At 37.2% G+C, this 25,168-nt stretch overlaps 2 protein-coding genes across 2 annotated transcripts; one reads left to right on the top strand and one right to left on the bottom strand.

Moving 5' to 3' along the window:
• Positions 1 to 463: 463 nt before the first annotated feature.
• Positions 464 to 10,884, bottom strand: LOC135078922 (cytochrome P450 4C1-like). The gene is made up of 10 exons (XM_063973521.1): positions 10,655 to 10,884; positions 10,487 to 10,576; positions 7,649 to 7,759; positions 5,740 to 5,925; positions 5,132 to 5,328; positions 3,726 to 3,777; positions 3,285 to 3,462; positions 2,871 to 3,022; positions 1,573 to 1,755; positions 464 to 736 (listed from the first exon to the last, which is right to left on the bottom strand). Exons 1-10 carry the CDS (start codon positions 10,809 to 10,811, stop codon positions 573 to 575), a joined length of 1,470 nt encoding a protein of 489 aa, XP_063829591.1. The 5' UTR covers positions 10,812 to 10,884; the 3' UTR covers positions 464 to 572.
• A 1,801-nt stretch (positions 10,885 to 12,685) lies between these two features.
• LOC135078486 (cytochrome P450 4c3-like) lies at positions 12,686 to 24,234 on the top strand. Its single transcript, XM_063973031.1, has 11 exons — positions 12,686 to 12,713; positions 13,325 to 13,493; positions 13,842 to 13,931; positions 15,334 to 15,444; positions 16,102 to 16,287; positions 16,444 to 16,640; positions 17,316 to 17,385; positions 21,523 to 21,703; positions 22,366 to 22,517; positions 22,844 to 23,032; positions 24,063 to 24,234. The coding sequence occupies exons 2-11, from the start codon at positions 13,337 to 13,339 to the stop codon at positions 24,209 to 24,211; spliced, it is 1,482 nt and encodes a 493-aa protein (XP_063829101.1). The 5' UTR covers positions 12,686 to 12,713; positions 13,325 to 13,336; the 3' UTR covers positions 24,212 to 24,234.
• The last annotated feature ends 934 nt before the right edge of the window (positions 24,235 to 25,168 follow it).

Below are 25,168 nucleotides of genomic sequence, written 5' to 3' on the forward strand. Positions count from 1 at the left end.
CCACGCTGCGTTTTCCGGTACGTAGCCTCCACTTTAGAACTTGCTGCCTCATCTGACTAGGTACTAACTAGTACGATGTAATTATCTATCAAGAAGGTGACTCATATTGAAGATTCCAGGATTAGTTATTTGTTAATATTTAGTTGTATATATAGAATATTGCTAATAAAATTAATTTCTTATCTCCCTAACAATGCTTCGTGTAAACAGTTAGGTCCGACCAAGACTGCTTGAAAAAGGGCTCTATCTATTAGTTCCAAGTCATAAGGGGATTTAGGGTGGATTCGACCAAACAAGAGTAAATAACTATTGAACTCAGAATAAACTTGTCATTTTGATATACATATTTCCCATACTGAAACTGTCAATGTGCCAGTTATATCAGGAGTTATTCTCGGACAAAAGTTTAGTCGAATCGGGCCTTAATGTGAAAAGGGATGATAAAATAATTTTGAGATTTATTAATATTTCTAAAAACCAATTTCTTTAATACGGAACAGCAATATCACCGGGCCTTACGCTAATTAATTTATTATTATAAAAATAACTTATGTACTATCATTTAAACTAAACTAATTGCACTTTGTATTTCTCCTTTCTATAGAAATCATATGACCAGGCACAGGGAACAGTAGGATCTCAATTTTAAATCGGTTGATGGATCTGGAGGTCACTTTGTAGGTTCTCAGCATAGTTGCTAGGATACTCTTCATGGCTAACATCCCAAAATGGCGGCCTGAAAGAAACAAAAATTCAACAGTTACGAAAAATTCAACGTTATAGGTATTTATTAAAGGCAACAGATGTCGTAAGATAGTTTCAGTTTGTTACGATAATAGTCGGTATCTACGTACGAGATCTATTTCTGAGTACCTACCTACATAACATTATTTTTTGTTAGATGACTATTTTTGTTAGATTATGACTACGTCATAGTATTTTGCATGAGCACAAATAGGTAAGCACTTTTTCAGGATATTTCGTTACTTGGTCGACAACCAAGTAACCGAAATATCAATTATACCGAAATACATTCAGTTACACAGCATACTCTGATAGTCTTCTTATATCATAGAAAAAGGCACTTACACTCCCTTAAGTGACATATATGTATATCAGAAATGTTATGTTCATAAATGTTAATCATAAGAGTATAATATATATGTTGTTGGTATGCCATATAAATAAATCCCAACTATATATATTATAATATATATAATAATATAATATTATAAATGCGAAAGTAACTCTGTCTGTCTGTCTGTCTGTTACGCTTTCCCGCTTAAACCTCGCAACCGATTTTGATGAAATTTGGCATAGAGATAGTTTGAGTCCCGGGAAAGAACATAGGATAGTTTTTATCCCGGTTTTTGAAACAGGGACGCGCGCGATAAAGTTTTTCTGTGACAGACAAAATTCCACGCGGGCGAAGCCGCGGGCGGAAAGCTAGTAAATAAATAAAAAAGATTATCAGGTTACTTCATTAATACTACTACTTAATACTACTATACCTAGAAAAAGTTACAAACGTGATAGTTGTAAAATTAACCTAATCCTTTTTTTGCAGATTACCTATGCAGTTCCTAGTTCCATGGCTGAAGGGGATGAACGCACAAGGATGGCGGTCGACGCTGTTCTCCGGCAAGAATCGGTCGGGATTGAAGCAATCCGCGTCCGGGCCCCAAAGCTTCTTCGACCGGTGCATCACGAAGGGCGCGACTGCGCAGCCCACACCGGCGGGGAGAGTGAAGGTCGCTGTAATAAATATAATTCACTCTTAGAAAGCTTTAGTACTTATATTTTTACTGAAAAGGGGGAGGATACTTAATAAGAAAACTAACTCAATTTCTGTTAATAGAAACTAAGACCTCATCACAGTTTTAAACGTGCTAGCCATCCATATGGCATGGCATCGTCTTGGACTACGGAGTCCTATCCTATCCCATTACTAAAACCATTTTTTTGAACATTTCTTGAAATAAACTGGTTAAATGATTGAATGAAATGCAGAGAGCAAATTCAATAGAATCGAACCGGGCGTCTTTCCGAACTTGAAGTGGTTAAATAACGGAAAGACGTAATTTAAATTCGTTCGTCATCATCAAAAATATAAATGAAAGCCAAGAAATGCTAAAGAACTAAATACGACCGTCGATACACGGCGTACGATTCTAAGAAGATGAGAATTTTCCATGTAACTGAAGTTGTTGAATATTTATGTTTCAACAATGAGATTAGGTAAGTACATAATAGCCACGTCAACTCAGAAGTAAAGTGCTATAGAAGTGTTTGTGTTCTAACAATTCGCATAAAGCCAAGTACTAGGTACTTATTTGCGTTTACAAGCTAGCTGCTTTTATATTATGCACAATCATTGTAAGGGTCATGTGTAGAGCCATTATTTATTTAAAGAACTGCGACTTATTTTATGGGGTTGAGATCTTCTGTGAATACGACTATATGTGTTAAACGACCAATGTCAAGATGTCAACCAATATTTGACGAGTAATCGCGCAACATGCAAGATCTTATAGAACAACAATTCTTGAACATTGCCTTTGGAACTAGAGTTCCTGCTTATGTTCAATATTTAATCAGTTAATTTGAAAACACTTATTTGAAACATAACATGACAGACACGATATATAATGTTGTTTCAAGCAAGTAAATAGTTTTACCTACATGTTACGGATCAATAAAATATGAATGTGAATCTATGTTATGCAATGATTTTCAACACCAACTTCATAGTCATTGATTATGTAAATGAAAAATTAGATTTTAGTACCTACACAAGCTACAAAGACAATAGGAAATAATAGCAATAGGAAATAGTAGCTATTTGTCGATAAGTAAGTACTTATACTTACATAATTTTACTTCCTTTACTGTTTTTCTGGCAATAATCGGAACGACGGTATACAATCGCATGGTCTCTTTTAACACTCTTTCTAAGTATTCCATTTTGTTTAGGTCTTCTCTGGTGGGCAGCCTGTCTGAATCACCGAAGATATCTTTCAGCCTAAAAACATTACATTTCTTTACATTTTTCTACCTTGAACTTTGTTATTTTTCAGGTTTCATACGTCAAAAGCTTAGTCAAGAATCCAATTGTCATTTGTCTTGAAGTTCTTAAGGTATAATTATTATTACTGACGGGATTGATACCAGTCAGTAATAAAAATTATGGTAGTGACCATGAAAGTTTAAAACAATATGTTCTTAAGGTATTCGGGAATACAGAGGCAGAGGATGTTATCGTAGTGCATAATGCCTCTACTTACTCTTTAAACACTTTCTCTTGTTCCTCTTCATGGTTTCCCAGCAAAAGAAGTGTATAAGCAACGACCAGTGCTGTGGTGTCGTTGCCAGCTATCGTGATGGAGTCGATGTGCTCGCGCAACTCCTTGTTGGTGAACTTTGCGTCTTTGCTTAATAACAGCTCAAGAAAATCCTTTCTTCCTGAAAAGTTAACACAGCTTTTGAATTGGGATCTCCAAAAAGCAATCTGCTGTGGGTAGGGGAGACCGAGAAGAGTTGTGATATTGTGGATTTTTGGAAACCTATGAACTATCAGAGACTTCGTAAAACAGCGCGTATTTGTTAGCTCGAGACTTGTCTAAAAACGCGCTCGCTAGTAAGCAGTTAATAAGTTCCAAAAAATCGACCATGTCACAACTCTCCTCTGTCTCCCCTACACGAAAGGTAAGTGTGCCAAAATGTACCTTCTTTGGTAAAACCTCCTGCATCGAAGAGTTCCTTCTTTTTACGTACAACCTGAAACCATAAATATTTATTTGTTAGTAGGTACTTATTGACATAACAAGGTAAACTTACTAACATACTAACTGTGAAGTCACAATGGTAACACAAATACCATTTGCCACATAAGTTACCTTCAAAGTGTTGTAGGAATTAAGGTAACAGGGAAAACAATGTTGTATCGATTAAGGTAGGTATACAGTAAGATATGGAATTTGGAGTAAAACACAAAATGTAGTCAAGCCTGTTTTTGACACACCGACACACGTGTCCCATGAGCACGTGTGTCAGAACAAGTTCAAAAGTGTCATATCATTTGCCTAATTCCAATGTTGTTGTTGTTGACGTCAGGACTAATCTTTCTTGTTTTCATTACTACTACTCCTATTACATAATAGTCATCATGATCTACAATTTGGCTGTCAATGAAAAACATCTAGTGATTGTAGAGATGTTTTCCCTACATTGGACATAATATGGATGAGACTTAAGGTAGTAGGGGCATACAATTTTCATGGGGATGGCTGCCCTTCCCTGCCCCCCTGGGTACTTATGACGATATTGCTTGGTACCTACAACAAGTTTTCTTCATCAATAATGTATGTAGGAGCATTTGACAATTTCCAGCGAAGGCAGCTGCTGCCCTCTTTTGCCCCATTCCTAGGTCCGTGACATCCATGATATCACGGAGCTTACAGTAAGATCAATCTGATTACCTCATCTGAAACTTGTGTGTGATATCAATGTTTTCCTTCTAAATCTTGGCGTACCTAGTGAGTGAGGTTGAAGAGCGCATCGGGCTGCAGCCACGCCTTAAACAGGCGCATGTTGATAATCTAGTACCTGCTCTCTCTTGTCCCGCCCTCGTCAGGATCCTACCTACGCCCAGACTACGTTTCGCTACTTGTTAGCTATCTGTCTGTTTATCTACTTACCTCATCAGTGAACTTGTGTGTGATATCAATGTTTTCCTTCTGAATCTTGGCGTAGTGAGTGAGATTGAAGAGCGCGTCGGGCTGCAGCCACGCCTTGAACAGGCGCACGTTGATAATCTAGTACCTGCTCTCTCTTGTCCCGCCCTCGTCAGGATCCTATCTACGCCCAGATACCTACGTTTTGCTACTTATTATCTATCTGTCTGTTTATCTACTTACCTCATCAGTGAACTTGTGTGTGATATCAATGTTTTCCTTCTGAATCTTAGCGTAGTGCGAAGAGTGCGTTGGGCTGCAGCCACGCCTTGAACAGGCGCATGTTGATAATCTAGTACCTGCTCTCTCTTGTCCCGCCCTCGTCAGGATCCTATCTACGCCCAGATACCTACCTAAATTTTGCTACTTTTTATCTATCTGTCTGTTTATCTACTTACCTCATCAGTGAACTTGTGTGTGATATCAATGTTTTCCTTCTGTATCTTGGCGTAGTGCGTGAGGTTGAAGAGCGCGTCGGGCTGCAGCCACGCCTTGAACAGGCGCATGTTTATGATCGACATCACGCAGTTGCGCGCGCGCAAGTAAGGCGTGTCGGGGTTGTGTTGGACGTCCATTTTCTCACCCATTGCTGTTTCTATGAAATTGCAATAGGATAATAAATAAATGCTCTCGGAGTAACCCACTAGCACCGATAGTAAGAGCAAACCGATAGCACTTCAACGGAAAAAAAATGTAACTGTGTTTTAGTTACTAGGCACTTATGTTAGAATTTCAAGATTAACGATTAAGAAAGAACATTCAAGATGCTAAACTTATTTCAATAACATAACAAAATAATCCATTAATATCACATAGGTAATATGTAAACATAATTGGTTTACAGGGCAGAAAGTGCATAGGTATATGTAGATTCTTTATGAATCAAATAGGCGCCGAGCACAGCACAAGAAGTTGAACACTGTTTGCGGTACTAATATTTAAATCATCATGCTAATCTTTCTAACGTTCGTTTGCCTTTGCGGAATCGCACATCTATAAAACTTACCAAAGACAATATCAAGCATGCAAGAGGTGATGTACTTGTAAACATCGAACTCTTTCTGGCCAACTTGCTCGGCGAGCCGCTGCGCGAGCACTTCTCCTTGCTGGCCGAACACTTCTATGTAGTCCTCTATGATCCGGTTGTTGAAGATTGGTAAGACCGCGCGACGGTGCACCTTCCATTTGTCCACTAAAAAAATCGATGATGACCTTTAATAATTTACCTTGTCTCGTAAATTCAACAGTTTTTGTCAGAGGAAGGAAGAAGCATTAGGTACAATGGGAAATGAAGTAGGTAAGCGTTAAAACATTTCGTAGCATGAGACGTAGAAATTAACTACTGAAGTGAGCAAATGCTGAGAAGTGCGATGTCCATTGCAAGGAATTTGGTGTGTACCTATAGTATGGCGGGTGGAATAACCTCTGCGAGTACTTTTAGTATTGGAACATATCACCTGTTACAATCACGACACAAATTATTGAAATAGATGTTACGTCAGTTCAGCTTCATAATGATTTAAAATGTTAACTTGAATTTTGAGCCTAATAGGCTTGTTAAAAAAATATTTCTATGTTTGCACCTAGATGAGTTCGCAAACCGATAACTCGGAAGATACACAAATACATTAGTGTCCAAATATTGATTCAAGTGTTATGTCGTAGTTCCAGTAACACTATAGAGTGAGTACTGTATTTGTTCATGACGACATAACGTCACGGATCTCTAGGTACACTATAGTAAGCCTACGCGTGACGCGAGGTGCAAATTGAGATCTCATTCCACCATAAATAGTAGGTAATTATTGGTTTAAATCAAATCATACTATAAACTAGTAATATGATTTATTAGTATGGCAAGTTAATAGTTACCTATATTTTAATTAGTTAGCTCTATGCTTTATAGTTATTAGTAAATGTTATTACCTTTACTAATTAAAATTTACGTTTTTATTGAAACAATTGGAAAAACTAAAATAAAAAAGTGTTTCATGCATTTTGCATTATTAATTTTATTAAAAAAATGTTATTTTAAAGGCACAACCACAGAATACTATTCAAAACAATAAGACATATTCGAGATTTTAGAAAGAAAAAAATTGCAATTTTTCTTTGGATGACTTGAGAAAGGGAAATGATAACTACTTTACAGGTTTTTTTGCAGAAAATATATTACTTTCTATGCGCTTACAATTTTTTGGAGCTCTTTTTGGTGCCCCCAAGATATAATGCCCTAAGCATTGCTTAGCCTAACCGCAGACTATACACTTATTGTCGGCTGATTGTTGTGTCGGGCTTTTAATCATTAAGGACATGTATGAAAGTGCGCACATTGGTATCAGCCGATTCTTCATACAAATTAGAATCGGGCTCAACTATCGGCCGACTAAAAGTATGTAATCTGCGGGGAGTCTAAGCCTAGGCGCAGCCCACCGACTTTTAGTCGTCCGATAGTTGGGCCCGATTTTAATTTGTATGATTTATTCCATACATACAATGTCGGCCGTTTGGTGTAGTGGTTCGGAACGGACTAGTAGATATGCCGAGAGGTCCCGGGATCGATTCCCGGCCAGGCAGCAATTTAAATGATGAATTTTAATTCCTGTGATGGGGCTGGCTATGTAAACTATGTATGTATTTACAAAAAAAAGTATTTAAGTATGTTTATATCCGTTGTCTAGTGCCCATAGTGCTTTGCAGTTTGGGACAAGAAGCGTAGTGTAAAATGTCAAGGGATAATTATTATTTATACCCATACTGATTAATAGACCGACTAAACTATCGGCTGACGAAAAATCGGTGGTCTGCGCCTAAATCTGACACTGCGCTTAAGCAGTTACTAGTACAAAGGTCGACAATCGACATTTTGAATGGATAGAAAGAGAGTAAAATTAAATATGAATGGTTTAACTAACCTGGGGCGACAAATAAACCATTTCCGAGCCACGTCCGTAGAAACTTGTATGTCGAGTCCTTTTCTAAACAGTTTTCCAAAATTTTCTGTACATCTTCAGGATCCAGGGATACTGGAATAAAGATTTCACATTAAAATTTAATTAAAAACACCTCAAGTGATATTATCATCACTGTTTACACTGTAAGAATCAAAGCCACGACTCTATATCTGACATATTATTGACTCTATCCAGGTACGGCGATAAAACCCAACTCGTTTACCATAAAGTCGGTAATCTAAAAACGAAATTTATACAGGGTGTTAGGTACAGTCTAATTTTTTAGAAATCAGCAGAAATGTCATCAAAAATGGCCAACTGACATAAAAATATTTTTAGTCTGTGAACTAGTGATGCGACAAAACTTCTCGTTAATCGCGAATTGAAATTATTGTAGTACTTGCGTATCATCGCCGGGTGATCGTCAAAATACTAAAAATATGCAACAAAGTCGCAACATTGAATGTGAACTGATTATGAAATTTTCGAGAACAGGAAACAAACTGTATGCACAGATGTAATCAAAAAACACACTGGACAGTAAAACAATCAATGATATCCGTAAAGTTAAAATAGTTGCAAAAAGTTCTGTTTGACAGTGTTGCTACTAAGTGACATCTCGCTCGCTCAATTCTTTGTTGCTCTATTCCGCTAGGGAGGTAATTTAAGATGCTATCAATGAGGGTTTTCGCGATTGAAGAAAATCCGCCAGATGGCAATACGTAGACGCAAAGTCCAAATGCTGCATGATTGGTTATTTTTGACATGACATTGACAGATATGTCAAAATCCACCAATCACGCATCATTTGGACCTCGCGTCTACGTACGTATTGCCATCTGGCGGATTTTTCAATCGCGAAAACCCTCATTGAAGGAAGATTTTTATTTTATTTTATTTTATTTTATTTACTTATATAGGAAAATAAGCAATGGAACAATACGTAAGCATAATTGCATAAAAAAGTAAAATAATTTCCGACTAAAAATTTAACTGACTCCGAAAAAGTATACACTAAAAGTAGAAAAATAATTTTACGTTATCTCCAATATTGTCGAAGTTATCGCTGGAAAACTAAACCAAGTATCGTATATTTTTTATTTAAAATTAATCAGTACCTAATCGGAATAAGTGAATACTTAAAATAATATCGATTAAATTTACAGATTATTGTCTATGACTCACAGGTTACAGCACTGATGTGTCAGAGACAAGTCATAGACAATATGGAGATAACACATGATTTTAAACGTCAAGTCAATTTGACAAGTCTCACAAATTTTCATCGTCCACGTATTTTGCTAAAATAATTTGTTTCAAAGATTGATTTCAAACTTGTATAAACGTGAAAATAAAGTTGGTTTCATGGGCTTGTTAAATAATGTTATGATATTATGAACACGTAAGTGATTATGGTGTAATTGTGTATGAAAGTGTTTGTTTACATCTCTGCTGGATTCTAAAAAATCAAGGTATAAATGGGTATATGAGCCGACACTAGCCCATGTTAACATGGTCATATAAATGGTATGGTGAAGTCAGAAAATTGATATCTTCATTTTTATTATTTTATTTTTCATACAAATCGTATTTTATAAAATTTATTTTGTATGAAAATTAAAAAAAATAAAATGATGATATCAAATTTCTGACTTCACCATACCATTTATATGCCCATGCTAACATGGGCTAGTGTCGGCTCATATACCCATTTACCTAACACCCTGTATAATGATGCAGTATCATCATCATTTTAGCCTATGGCATTGCTTGATGTTTTTCATACAGAATATTAAAAAGTTGTGTAAACGTTAAAATGATGATTCTTATTGCGCTAAGGCAATTATTAAATTCCCTAATAAGGAGCTTGACATTTCGAGGAAATAAATATTAAATTGTAGGTAGGCCAATGTTGATTGCACAATCAGCGAACTGCCATCATCGCCCTTTAATGCTGCCATGAACATGAAATCATGAACCATTTGTATGACAAATTGACATCCAGTTTATTAAACACAGTAATGTTAAATTCTGATCTGAGGCATATGACTCTATATGAAAACTATAATTTATTTGCTCAAAACTGGCCTGGTACAAGCTGGTCGAGTTGTAAATATGAATTAGAAGTGATCCTAAAATGATTTCATTGTCCATTTTCATAAGGAACATAAGTCTTTTATTACTATTTAAAAAAATCTGTTTGAATTACTTACATATGAAAAAACATAAAAAAATCTACATTAATAAAAATAATTACCTATCTAAACTACTTTAAGTTTAAACATATTTTTATTTCTTACAAGCTGTGCCCGCGATTTCGTACGCGTGAAAATAGTTTAAATAATATTTCCCGTTTTTGCAACATTTTTCTTTACTACTCCGCCCCTATTGGCTGTAGGGTGATGTTATATGTATAGCCTAAAGCCTTCCTCAATAAATGGGCTATCCGATACAAAAATAATATTTCAAATCGGACTAGTAGTTCCTGATATTAGCACGTTTAAGCAATAAAACAAACTATTCTGCTTTATAATATTATCTAGTGTAGATAACTTTACCACACAAAGCACAAATAATAAATCTACTATATAAATATAAGTCGGGTTTTCCTTCCTGACGCTATAACTCCAGAACGCACGAACCGATTTCCACGGTTTTGCATTCGTTGGAAAGGTCTCGGGCTCCGTGAGGTTTATAGCAAAGAAAATTCAGGAAAATTTAACAAACGAAATTCCACGCGGGCGAAGTCGCGGGCGGAAAGCTAGTTGATTTATGAAATTATGGAAAACTAATACTGACCAACATAAAGTGACGGACCGATCCAGAGCTTACACAGTCCTCCCAAAGAGTCCACACGTTCTGCCAACTGCTGGATATTCTGTAACAATCCTGTAAGAGAAAGCACTGTTCACTGTTTCTTTCATAATTTATATTTTAATTTTAAATATATAACTCCTTATTGCTCACTTTCAGGCCCTCCTATAAACCAGTGTGTATGTCCCAAAACTGGGAGGTCCCCAATGGTGGGCATTTGTTCCGCTAATTCATATAAAGGTTTTCGCATATGTCTAAAGTGTATGTAGTATACTATAGCTACCATGAATATTATTACAAAAACAAACATTTTTAACCGTGAAATAGGTACACCGTATCTTTACAATAGCTACGGCGTTACTGTGTAGGACTGATATAGTAACTGCCTGTTTTATTTACCGGCAGGGCTCACGCTATTCGCATAGGCATAAATAAACTTGTAGGGTAAATGCTACAGTCTTTGCCAATGCTGAGATATAAACCAATTTTACACAAGGAATGAAGATAAATTGAACATCTTTATCAGGACGCATAGGTCGTTAAAATTCTCAATATTCTTTTTACATGTAAAATAATAATTTTCTCAGAGTTTGTACCTCATATACTGGGTAACCACTATGGGCGTTTACCCTACACTGTACAATTTTCAATCGCAATGACATGCGCAAACAGTACGCTAACATACGAGTAAGGTTCAGCGAAATGTTGTAGGATACTATACAATAAGTATAACAAAGTGTACCTTAATTAGGTAAAATATGTACTATTAAATTAATGGGATTGCATATTTAAATACATTTTACGCCGACGCAACTACCATACTGACGGTAGTGAAAAGGCCGAGTCACATATTTTGACTAAGGCGTTAGTTAGAGTTTGTGATGTCAGTTAGGTCTTGTAGAGTAAAGCTGGCTTTTCACTATGGGATATAAAATGTCTTATATGTTGAGATATACTTAAATATTAAATCTACGAGATAATGTGTATACGAGATAATGTGTATATTTGGCGTATTCTATTTCTCTTAAAAAATAAAGGAATGTTTTCTTTGAGTAAAATTTTCTATTTATAAGTATTAAGAGAACTTTCCCTCCAGGCTGCATTACAAAATTCCACTCTGTATATTGTCATATATTGACTCATAGCTCAGTGAGAAAGGTTCAATGGAAAACTATGGTGACATGGTGAGCGATATCAATGTATATCTCGAGATGTAATATCCCGTAGTGAAGAGCCGGCTTTAGGGGATGTAGAGTTAGAAGCTTGGCTATATTTTAGATCTGTTAACTTTTGTCAGTGTGAGCCATATTATAATATGGTCTCGCCTTGGAAAAAAAATACTTGAAAATGTTTTGGTAAGGTTAAATCAAATGATTTGAGAATTACTAATACACAACCACAAATATTAGAGAGTATGTCCAATATGCTACACCTATAGTTAAAATATGTTAATGTTGGAAACCATACTGGAACCATTAATTATTTCTGCTTGTATTATATTTATAAAGCAGGGTTTCTCAAACTTTCGGCTCCACGAACCCCGGTTAAAGTTAAAACCGAAGGGGTTTTATTTGCCTAGTTTTAAGGAGTTCGCTGTCACCAAAGAAAATAATAAAATTGTCTATTGAAAAAAAAATAAGATTTTAATTTCTATAAATTGCCAAAAAAATGTCTTTTTATTAATATTAATGTGAAGAAACAAGCATTGTTTCTTGTCGAAAATGGGGACATTTTTAGGAGTAATTTTTGTCGCATTACGTAAATTTTGTCGCGAAACGTCGAATGGCGAACCCGTAAGGGTTCGCGTACACGTTGAGAAACCCTGGTATAAAGTATGTACGTACCTACATAAATTAAATAAATAAAAATATTTTTTGCATGTTAACAGTTTATATTAAAGTTGACTCTGTATAAATTAGGAGGAATTATGGTTAATTTTGTGCTTTGTTTAGACGAAACTCGACTTAAGTGTATTGACGTGTAGAGTAAATTCGTTTCGAATTTGACGAAACATGGTTGACTGTATGTACATGTTCAAATATTTAAAAGCGGCCGTTGTTTAATGTGCCTAATACATTCTGGTCATGGATGTACTAACAGAATCTTACAAAGTTGAGAAGTAGGCTTGGTGACGACCAAACGCGTCTTGAGTTTCACGAAATTGATTAAATCATTAAATTAATTAAAAGTTTAACAATAAAGTGATTGTAGGGTGAGTAATTTGTAACACTAATTATTAAATCAAGAAATCATAAGGTAGTCTGTATGAAGTTATGAAAATGGTGAAATCTAAATTCATTCCCATAAAAAGGAAAATCTATTTTTTATGGTATGGATGTATTGTTATTATGAAAAACTCCGATAATTTTTGTCATTTTTTCCGTCGATAACAATAGGTCTAGCTTAAACCATTTTCATAATGTGCACTTTATCAAGACTCACACTGTATTTATGCTAATATTTTCATAGTTACCTACTTTATATCATGCATCTCCTATCAAGGCCTATTTGACTAGGGTTTGACTAGGGCCTCCTGCAACTGTCACTATTTCACTCTATCATTACCTATTCTTGACCACTATGGCTTATTTGATGACATCAATCCACCATGGTAGGGATCATACAAATTGCATCAAAAATTGGTCATATGTTTGAGAAAATCCTTCACATCAAAATTTTCAGGCACCGGGCTCACGGACTACAATCTAAGTAATCACACAATGGACACGGACTACAAACACATAATGATAATACAATTAAGACCTAGGTGCTAAGTTATAAAGTGCATCGTCTGTCTGTACTTAATCTGTTTTGTTTTCTTAGACACTTTACAAGATGATCATTCTTCTCCTGGTGCTGGCGGTGGCTGGTGCATACTGGCTGCACTGGGCGAGGCGTGCGCAGCGCCTGGACCGCATGACGACGTCTCTACCGGGCCCGCCGACGCTGCCGCTGCTGGGAAATGCCATGCTCTTCATTGGAGACTCGGAGAGTAAGCACTGTTCTTTTACTAAGAGCATATTTTTTGGTCTATTATGGAGTAATTTGTAGTGTTTGTTGTTTTGTAAACTGTGATTTTCTTATACCAGTTTACACCTCACCTACCTCAGAACGCGTCATTGCTTTTTTTCATTGCCACAACGTGTCGCGAGCTAAGTCGCGAGCGTTTTCATGAGAACTTGAAACATCATTTTTGCGGTGTGGACGTTTTCCAGTGCCACAGAGTCTTTTTAGTTGTTTTTCCCCTCAATGAGCGTTTCCAGTTTTTGTGCGTAACTGCGTAATAACTATATGGCGTGATATTGATAGTATTCATGGCAGTATAAATATATTTTCACAGAAATGCTGCAGAATCTTGAGAACTTGGCTTCTATGGCGTATGAGAACAAAGGATGCGTTAAGCTTTGGCTTGGACCTAAATTATACGTTGGTAAGTTGAATCACGTCGATCTTTAAACTCATTAAAAAATCGAATTAGCGTAGTTACCGGTTGACAAAATATTGCACCCACACAGTTGTTTGCTAGTTTCATTAGTATACGTAACTGGCTTCATTCAATAGTTCCTAGTGTATTTTGTATTTGTACTACCAAATGCGTGTAGCGTACGCGTGCGGCGTTCACGCTGAGTCATTTTAGGCATAGAAAAATACCTACCATAAATATGAATTTCTTTTAACTATAATATTTCACTATAATATACTAGATGTGCTAAATAATAACGTCATGGCGAACTTTCAATACGGTGTTAATAATTTATGTCATCATTGAATGGTGTGCTGAAACCAAGGTGAGATCTTTTATTCCGAGTGAGATTATTCTATTTCAATTTTCCCACTCTATCCCATGGCAACAGTGAGTTGCTCTCTACAATTCTAATATACCACCATAATATATCAGCATTATACCGTGTCAAGGTCGCGGTCGGTGTGAAAACTCGAAAAACTTGAATGAAAATATAATTTACATTCGCAGTTAATATTATAATCCGTTCATTCAAAACCGGTGGGTGACGTAATTTTTCAAACGTGTAGGGCCTATAGGTAAACCTAATAACATTGTATAATTTGGAAATTAGAATAATTTGAATAAGAATTATGATAATTAGGCAATATAATCAGTTAATTAATCCAAAAGCTGGTGGATGACATGAAATCTTTATAATACCTATGATGTAACAGGGTGACTTTGCAAACAGTATCCAATTTTTTTTAATAAGCTCTTTAGAACAATATGATAATAAAACATAATCTTAATTATTTTTAATCTTGGTATTTTTCGCCAAAAAAATGTTGAAAATCTAATTCGCAGGTGCCCTTAATAGTCGTAATTAATTTCTCTTCCTTCCTTAATTTCGCTCACCGTTATGTCTATTAAGCTTTCAGTTAACTGTGTTTACGTATTTTTCTATGAACGAAGCAAATTATCCACGTGAGCCAATTTCGAAACCGCGCACAGCGGATAAAAATAATTAAATAAGTATGTTTTTTTTGTTTTCTATACGTAAACCGATTAAGTTACTAATTCTGAGTCGCTCCTAAAATTTGGACACTGATTAAAAGTCACCCTGTAGAATCTACAGGGTGACTTTTAATCAGTGTCCAAATTTTAGGAGCGACTCAGTGGCGTAACTATACCATCCGAGGCCCGTGGCAAATTCTGTGCATGGGGCCCTTGGCGTATCTAGGGTTATTTTTCAGGGGGCTCTGGGTCTATCGCCCTGAAGCATCACAGGTTCTAGTGTCGAGGGCCCGTGGCATTTTGCCAGCTCTGCCACCCTATAGTTACGCCACTGCTGTAGATGTAGGCACTACAGGTTTACTTCTTCTTGCAGCGATTGCAAATGCGGAAGATGCCCAAGTGGTTTTGGAGAATTGCCTGGATAAAGATGTAGTGTACCGCTTCTTGAGGCCATGGCTTGGACATGGACTGTTCGTCGCTCCGGGTAAGTTCGCAGAAGGTATTAAATATCTCAGCACTTGTCATATTATGTTTGTCTCGAAGTGCTGGTAGGGCCCAAAAGATAAGGAGACATGTAAAATACCCCTTAAGGGTTATCTTTTTTTTACTGTATTTGACGTTCATAAGTGCCACCAGTGGTCAAAATTGAATAAAATATTTTTGATTTGATATCTCAATAAGAAGAGTGATCTTGCTCATCATGAGTTCTTTGGTTATTCGCCTCCATTATCTATTGGTGGTACCTGAGTGCATCAGTGCACTCATGCAAGGCCATAATGTTACTTTGTTTCACACTTGAATTAAAAGCAAATCACACAAAGTATCATAATGGTTAATTGCACCCTGTATACTTACGGATTTTATAGGTAGAATGTAGATAATGTAGATACCCGAAGTAGATAAGTATTTAAGCACACCAAGAGTTTCAAATGCTTGTTACGTTTAAAGTCACAAAATTCGTTCAATATACATGCCTATTTACATTTCTGGTGTCCGCGGTACGGATGTCACTGACTGGGCAAACGTCTTAAACCGTAAATGCCTAAATCAATCGCACTCGTCATAACTTTATTACACTCCTTGATATTTTTAGAAGTAGACTTTAAAGGCACATTGACTTTACAACATATTGCCATTTCAGTGGGTCTATGGAAAAGCCATAGGAAAGTGTTACTCCCAGTTTTCCATAACAAAATCGTTGAAGAATACTTGGGAGTGATAGCGGAACAGTCTTCGGTGCTTCTCGACAGGCTGGCGGAGAAATCTGGCAAGGAGGAGTTCGATGTCTTGAAGTACATCACAGCATGCACTCTGGACATTGTTTTTGGTACGTATAGACGTATCTAGTAGTGTAGTCTGCTCATTAGGTTTAGATCAAAAACCAAAAGCTTACGCTAACTAGGCGCTGGACGCAGGCCTCAGCAGTGGACGTCCTATGGCTGAAATGATGATGATGATGATTACGCTGACTTATTTCCAACAGAAACGGCAATGGGTGAGCGCATGGACGTTCAACGGACACCAGACACGCCATATCTTCGAGCTCGACACACCGTCATGACCATACTCAACCTGAGACTGTTCAAGGTCTGGCTCCAACCGGACTGCCTCTTCAATTTGACAGCGTACGCCAAACAACAGAAGGACAACATTGACCTCACCCACAAGTTCACCGATGAGGTAAGAATGCACGCAAAATACGGATTAAGTACGCAGCTTGTATTGTGGATTAGCTGTTCCCGCGGCTTCGTACGCGTGAAAATGGTTTGAATATTATTGTATTTCCCGTCTTTGTAACTTTTTTCTTTACTGCTCCGCCCCTATTGGCTGTAGGGTGATGTTATATAGCCTAAAGCCTTCCTCGATAAACGGGCTAAGTAAGTATCCAACACAAAAATATTTTTTCAAATCGGACCAGTAGTTCCTGAGAACCAAACAAACAAATTCGAGTCAGCTTAGATATTAGTGTAGATACGCACAACAACTTACGCAATACGCATATTTGACAAGCTTTATTATCAGTTCCGTGATAAATAATTTTGAACTTCTCAAAAATTCCGATAGCTACAAAATATGGTAATGAAACAGATCGACAAAATTTTAGTTTAAATTGCGTGTTTAAACGAAATATGTTTTTGTTAAGATTTTTTTGCGATAGTGCGTAAGTTTAACAACCCAATATTCCAATATCATGGCAAATATTGGTCAACCACTATTTGGTACTTGCTTGATTACTTACGTCATATATTGATGAGAAAGTCAAACATTTCTAAACTGAAGTCACGTCATCCTCAAATTCAGACTATACCTACATCTATAGTTGACAATAAATAACAATTAACTTGTTACAAACAGGTGGTTAAGAAGAAGCGGATGGAATACGAAATGAGCAAAACTGAGGTCTCTACAAGCAACAAGCGATCAGGTAAGAAACACAATAATGGTCAAGATTTAAACAAAGGCATCTCTTCCTATGGTCATAATAGCACGACATCATCCCAGACACAAATTCTGCAGCATGGTTGGAGTTTCAGTTCACAAGGCTTTCACATGCTGAAAGCTTTCCTTGAACATTCGACATTTGATAACTTTCTTAAAAAAATATCGTAACTTCTGGAGTCCGAATCATTATTGTTTTTAGTACAAATTAATAATTATTAATATTCGCCTAACGTGATTGAGCTTAGAGCTACAGAACAACAGATCGGCATTAAATACCTATTTAGAGCGATACTAAATGATCAATCTGCAATCCGCAGTCGAGCCCAAATTAAAAATTATTTTTGTATGGCACGAGGAATTAATGTTTTATTTTTGTCCGACACGGAACTATACCTACTAAAGTACTCGTAGTACACAAAGTTATGAATAAGTCAAACAAAATTATAACTTTTGCAAGCGTAGACAATGTTTACGGACTCGGACGTGAGCCGCAGCCACACGTGACGAGCGATCTCGTGTTGGCCTCGGTACGATTGTCATCACAGTACGTAGTTCTATGACACCATAACATCCATAGATGTGATTATGGGAGGTAGGAATACCAGCCAGGTGCGGTTGCGGGTTTGAGTCCCGAGACGAGTGCGTTCAAACACACCTAGAGACATGGACTGAATTTTGATTGTGTTACGTTGCATTACTTAGGACGGATTTTCCACCATACAATTAGTAGGTATAAAATGGTTTCAAGTTCATAATAACCAAGGTTAGTATAATGGTTGTAGGTAGGTAGGTCCTGATAGGAAATATTGGCTTCAAACTTTATAATGTTTAGGGAAAATTGAGAAAAAACATATGACGAAAACAAAATTTACATACTCGGAAAAACATAATTTGACGCGCTATTAATTTGTATTCCTACATATTGCCAAATCTCGAAATACTGGTTTAATTTTCAAACCGGCTAGGCCCTACATTGTGATGGTAGAAACTAGGAAATCCATCATTTAAATTTTTCATAGAACCGGTAACTTGCATTAATTTCCTATTAAATATTACAAGTCGTACAAAACTACATTCATTTTCATATTATTATATTTATCGGATTAGCAATCGACAATCAAAGGACCGCCGAAGTTTTCGAACATGTTTAATTTTCAGTGAGTTAAATAACTTACTGAAAAATTAAAAGAAAGCACCATAGTGGTTGAATAGTTATCACCGATCTATGATACTACACTACAGTCAGTGCCGTAACTAGGGCGGTGCCAGCGGTGCCCAGGCACAGGGCGCAGACCCTGGAGGGGCGCAGAAATGACCAGACCAGTATCTAGTTTTGTTTCATGCATGGTAGTTAGTAGGTACATTTTGTTTTATTGCGAATATGGTGTAGACGCGCCCTCTGTACTATCTATATCTATATGGCATTTTTCAAGCGATCTTGAAACAACAACACTTGTAAAGGTGGTTTTATATTTGTCTGATGTGTCGTGACGTGACGCGTCAGAACGGTATCGGTTTCATACATTTAGTACTAGCTAGTGCCCGCGACTTCGTCTGCGCAGGATTAGTATTTCGAACAATATGTTTATAAATTGTAGCCTATGTGTTATTCTGATGTATAAGCTATATTATTGTAAAGTTTCATTAAAATCCATTCAGTAGTTTTTGCGTGAAAGAGTAACAAACATCCATCCATCATCCATACAAACTTTCGCGTTTATAATATTAGTAGGATGGTAACGTTCACACTAGTGCGTAACGTGTTGTGTTGTGATGGCTTATGTATGGAACCGATACAGTTCTGACGCGTCACGTCACGACACATCAGACAAATAAATCCACCTTGTCTTGCTCACAATATTACATACACAAACAAAAGTACCTATACCGTAACTATGAGACAATTTCTGTCTATATTCATTTGGAGGGCGCCACTTCTAACTTAGAAGTTCTAAGCAAATCTGTCATCTTCATGGAATGGTCAAAATTTCGAATTTAGGTAAATGATTGATGATCAATTGTATTCATTTTCCATCCATGAATAACCTTACACAATCGCTCCGCACCCCCCCCCCCCCCCCCCCCCGTAGAAGGTTACATTTTTTTATATTTCTCGCACCGGGCGCATAAAAGGCTAGTTACGGCACTGACTACAGTGTAAATGCTCGGAGAGCTTTTCTTTGCACTGAACGGAATACTATATGACTATGAGTAATGGGTAATGGATCAAACGGATTTCTTTTGTAATTAATACTTATTAAAATAATTAAGACCATAATGTATGGATTATCTATTTCCTCCTATAGTAGGTACAACAAGCAAGGTAGGTAATTCAATCTAATAATGTATGCTTGTTCTAGCACATAAAGGCCTATGAATTGTTTACTCGATTAAATATTTGAATTGGGCGTGTGAGTGCTTAAGTAAGTATTTACGTCAATTTGCTCTGTGCTCGATGCATCGAGAAGTCGCGATGGATAGTCGGAAATCGTAAAAACATCCAACTCAAAGTAAACTTCACAAACGTTTATAAGTAACTTGTTTTTGATTCTGATAAGCATATTGACTTAATCTCATCTGTACCTTGATGTGTGTTACCAGTGATGACTTATGGTTCGGAAACGTGGCCTCACACTATAGGCCTTATACAGAAGCTCAAAGCTGCACAGCGTGCTATGGAGAGGGCTATGCTCGGTGTTTCTTTACGAGATCGAATCAGAAATGAGGAGATCCGTAAACGTACTAAAGTCGCTGACATACCTAGCCCGACGGATTAGCAAGCTGAAGTGGCAATGGGCAGGGCACATAGTACGCAGAACTGACGGCCGATGGGGCAACAAGGTTCTGGAGTGGAGGCCGCGTACCGGAAAACGCAGCGTGGGACGTCCACCCACAAGGTGGACCGACGACATCGTAAAGGTAGCGGGAAAGCGCTAGACGCAGGCCGCTACCAACCGGGTAACATGGAAAGCATTGGGGGAGGCCTATGTTCAGCAGTGGACGTCCTACGGCTGAGATGATGATGATGATGATGTACCTTGATGAAGCTGAGGTGGCACGCTAGGTGCCATCTACAACATGACAAACATTTAAAATTAAGGCACTTGACGAAATACCTACTTCGTGCCTAAACATTAGCATACTAGACATTTGTCTAGTAGGTATAACCGTATAATTGTTACAAGAAATTATATCTCTGATTCTTCAGATATAAACAAACGTGTTTTACTTATTTTATTTACACATAAAAGCTCTCGTTTTATACATTTCCTAATACGATATTGGAATTCTATAAAATTCCTAGGAACTGTATAGGTACAATTCCTAGGATAAGTGCGTAATAATTAATATCTGAATCAATATTTAATACATTTCCTAAATAGCTTAGGAATGGTATACATTTCCTAGGATTAATATACAATTCCTAGATTTCATACATTTCCTGTAACATATACAGGGTGGAATTTTTTAATGCCACCTGGTGGGAAAGTACTCTTAATACTGTAGATAGAAAATTTTAAAGAAAACATTCCTTTATTTTTGAAAAGAAATAGAACTACATTCAAAGATTTCCAAAAAATTGCATGCCACACCCGGGAATCGAACCAACTAAAATATGTTAAAAATTACACCCTGTATTTTTATTGCATCGATCGTTAGGGTCAACTTTATGGATGAAATCTCTCCAACAAACTTAATAAATTAAATGAAAGGAAATCCATGAAATCTTAAATTATTTTAATTATTTACAAAAAAAATTATGGTATGGTAACTACCTAGTGAATTTTCGAAAATTTTTCAAAAATCTTTCAATGCAGTTCTGTTTGTTTTCAAAAATAAAGGAATGTTTTCTTTGAGTAAAATTTTCCATCTACAGTATTAAGAGTACTTTCCCTCCAGGTGGCAATACAAAATTCCACCCTGTATATAAATAATAAAATTATAGCAGTAAAGTAAGGAACTAGTTCCCACACTAGGATTCCGTATTGTGGGACCTATGAGTAGGAATATCATCATAATGCATTTATTTATTATTGATAATAATATGTATAATATTTAAGTAATGTCAGATAAGTAAATCATCATTATCATCCTATACAAATTAATTTTCACTTCTTAGGTAAGCTTCGTGCCGTCCTCGATTTGCTCTTCGGTCGCGAGATCGAGTTCACGGACGAGCAGCTTCGTGAACACATCGACTCCATCACCATCGCTGGCAATGACACTACTGCCCTGGTCATCGCCTACACCTTGGTACTCCTCGGCATCCACCAAGATGTGCAGCAGAAAGTTTTGGACGAGTAAGTTTAAAGAATTATCTTTCTGCCCTGGTCATTGCGTAACACGCTTGTACCTACTCCTCGGCATCCACCAAGATGTGCATCAAAAGGTTCTGGAAGAGTAAGTTGAAAGAACCATCGGTTTTGTTTGGAGAGTGACACGTGGAAATTACTCGTAGTAACACGCTAATGATAAGCTCCGTGCCGTTCTGGATCTGCTCTTCAGTCGCGAGATTGCGTTCACGGACGAGCAGCTTCGTGAGCACATCGACTCCATCACCATCGCTGGCAATGACACTACTGCCCTGGTCATTGCCTACACGCTGGTACTCCTCGGCATCCACCAAGATGTGCAGCAGAAAGTTTTGGAAGAACAAGTTTAAAGAATCATCTCCTCCCCTGGTTATTGCGTAACACGCAAAATTGTACTCCTTGGAATTCACCAAGATGTACAGCAGAAGGTTTTGGAAGTTTAAAACGGTTTGTGAGAGTTTGAAAGTGACGAGTGGAATTTAGTGAAGTGACTTGCTATTTCACGGAATTTTTATGCATTTTATTCTTAAAAGGTAGTTTCATATTTGGATGGATCAACTTGAAATGTAGTAGGTTATCTACCTATCGTCACATGTGTTCTCATAGGCTAGCTATTATTAGACCACAACATTTATTTTGAAATATTTCAGGCAGCTATCGATTTTCGAAGAATCAAAGCGAGGGCCTGATAGAGAAGACATTTCTAAGATGAACTACTTGGAGAGGGTGATCAAGGAAAGCATGCGGCTCTACACTGTGGTGCCCATCATCGCACGGAGTGTGCACCAGGATACTTATCTTCGTAAGTAATTTGGAGTGAACTGAGATTCAATATTTTTTATACCTACTTATGTAAGAATTTGAAGCATTCGTCTGTAAACTAAACTAACTAGGGACGTTGTTTCCGACTGTTTGCTGTATAATTCCAACCACTACTTATAATGCAAATAAAATAAATTCAAATTCAAATTGTAGCGTAGACCTTGACTTTTTGGATTGCTTTGAAAATCAAGCTAATTTTATTCATCAGTACATAAGACTAAACATGTTTTTTTTTGCAAAATAACACCTATTATAACGTCATAGATGCCACACTTGACGTGCCATTAATTACTTATCTGTTTACAGCGAATTGTGGAGTTACAATCCCAGCCGGCGCAGGCGCAGTCGTTGGAGCTTTTGCAGTCCACCGCTCGGAGAAGGAGTGGGGCCCCGATGCCAATGAGTTCGACCCTGACCGGTTCCTGCCCGAGAGATCCGTCAACCGGCACCCAGCTGCCTTCCTGCCTTTCAGCTACGGATCTAGGAATTGTATTGGTAAGTATAAGCATCGCAGACATCTCAACCACATATAAAACTTGGGCACCGCTAAAATTGAAAGACAAGGGTCTAAAATCTTATCAAAGTAAATATTCAAGTAAGGGATGAATTTTTAAATTTTATTGCCACGATAGCCGAATAGTGAAGGGATCGGACTAGCCGACTCGAATTCAGGGGAACGCGAGTTCGAATCCCGCCGCCGCTCGACTAAATTGTGCTAACAAAAGTTTAGTACGAGGGGCTAACGCGAATATTAGTAATTTGTGCAATACATAAAATATCGTTACCTAAAAAGCTTTATCGGGTAATCTAGTCTAAACTAAGCTTTCAGGTAACGGTGAAGTTACTTGGAATTATGGTGCCCAGCCATGGGTATAGTGGGCCACAGTCATGTTGTTTCATTTTATCGCAACTCATGCGTTACGCTAAGTCCAAGATACACTCGATTCATTGTGCAAGTACAAGTTTTTTACCTGTCAATGGGCACTATTAAGTAAAGACAATGTTGCTTTATTAACCGAGAATTGTCTATTGTGATTTCAACAAGCCTTGAATTTTATTAGCCTGTCATCATTTTTATAGTATGGATTTAAATACATACTTACGTCCTAAGTAAGTAGGCAGGTAAGGTGCGCTCTAAAGTCTTCGAGGGGTTTCTTTGTAACCCTGTAAAAACAAATCACGTTTTCATTTTGAGCAAAAATTAACTTTCAAACGAGGATTGTTTCAAGTCAGTAGCGGCGTAAGGGGGGGGCGGTGGGGGCGGTCCGCCCCGGGTGCCAAGCATCAGGGGGTGACACAAGTCGCGCAGATTAGTACTCACTGGCGCATCTGCATGGCAAGGACGGTCGTGATGTTATGACAGGGGGGGTGCCATTCTGGGGTGCCTTATATGACGGGGGGGGGGGGGGGGTGCCGCCCCGGGTGCCAACCTATGCTACGCCGCCACTGTTTCAAGTATTCTTAAACTTAATATCAGCACTTACTTAACAATACTCATTTTAATTATTGTGAATTCTCATTGCAGGGCGCAATTTCGGAATGCTGATAATGAAGAGTATCATCTCGTCAGTAGTGAGGTCTTACAAAATTGAAGCTAACACAATCGACCGCCTCAAGATTGAAATGCTACTATTTCCGATCAACGGTCACTTAATTAAAATTGAAAGAAGATGATGTTTTAGTAGGTACCTATTTTGTCTATAACAGGGTGAATTTTGCAATCAGTATCACAGAATAATAAAAAGTACTACGTACAGAAGTTTTACTTCGCGAAGGTATTTAAAAAAATGTATACTCAATGTCATTAACAATATGGTGTAATTTAGCCTGTCTCAAGAGTCAAGCACCATTTTGTTGACAAACGTCAGTGATCGGCACTGCGCCGAAGCTATAGGGCTGACTTCGGTAAAATGATGTGACGTGAGGTGCCGAACTGCGGAAAATGGCAGAGGAAATACATGATTTAGCATGAATTATCATGAATAATATTACCTACTTATTTACCTCTCAGTGTCTTGAGGCAACTTAAAAAAGTACATTCTGTGTTTTTATTATTATTTAGGCAGTTAAATACTGCACAGTATTTAGTACACCATTTTCTTTATTTTCTTCCATCATACACAAGAATACGCGTGCGTGAGTCAATGTTCGCTCGTATGTGAGGCCTTGTCGAATAGTATCCTGTAGGTGGGCCATCGTGCGTGTTTTGTTTTCGATGTAAACTCGCGGAGATGAACAGGCCTGTCAGTATCCAAATTTTTAGGAGCGACTCAGAATCAGTAACTATTCGATTTACGTAAAGAACATTTTTTTTAATATCCGCTGCGCGCGGTTTCAAAATTGGAACAAGTGGATGATTTACTTCGTTCATAGAAAAATAGCTACACACAAGTAAATGCAAAGGTTAAAGACATAATGGTGTGCGAAACAATAATTAATCCTAAACCTTTGAAACTTAACCCGCGAATTTGATTTTAAATATATTTTTTTGCAAAAAATACCACGTTAAAGTTATTATAACTTTAATTTGATCTATAGAGCTTATTAAAAAATTTGGATACTCATTACAAAATTACCCTGTATTTATTAATTGTCTACCTAAATATTTTGTAGGAAAATAAAATTATAGTC

The sequence above is a fragment of the Ostrinia nubilalis genome, chromosome 15 (assembly GCF_963855985.1).
Source record: "Ostrinia nubilalis chromosome 15, ilOstNubi1.1, whole genome shotgun sequence".
NCBI lineage: Eukaryota > Metazoa > Arthropoda > Insecta > Lepidoptera > Crambidae > Ostrinia > Ostrinia nubilalis.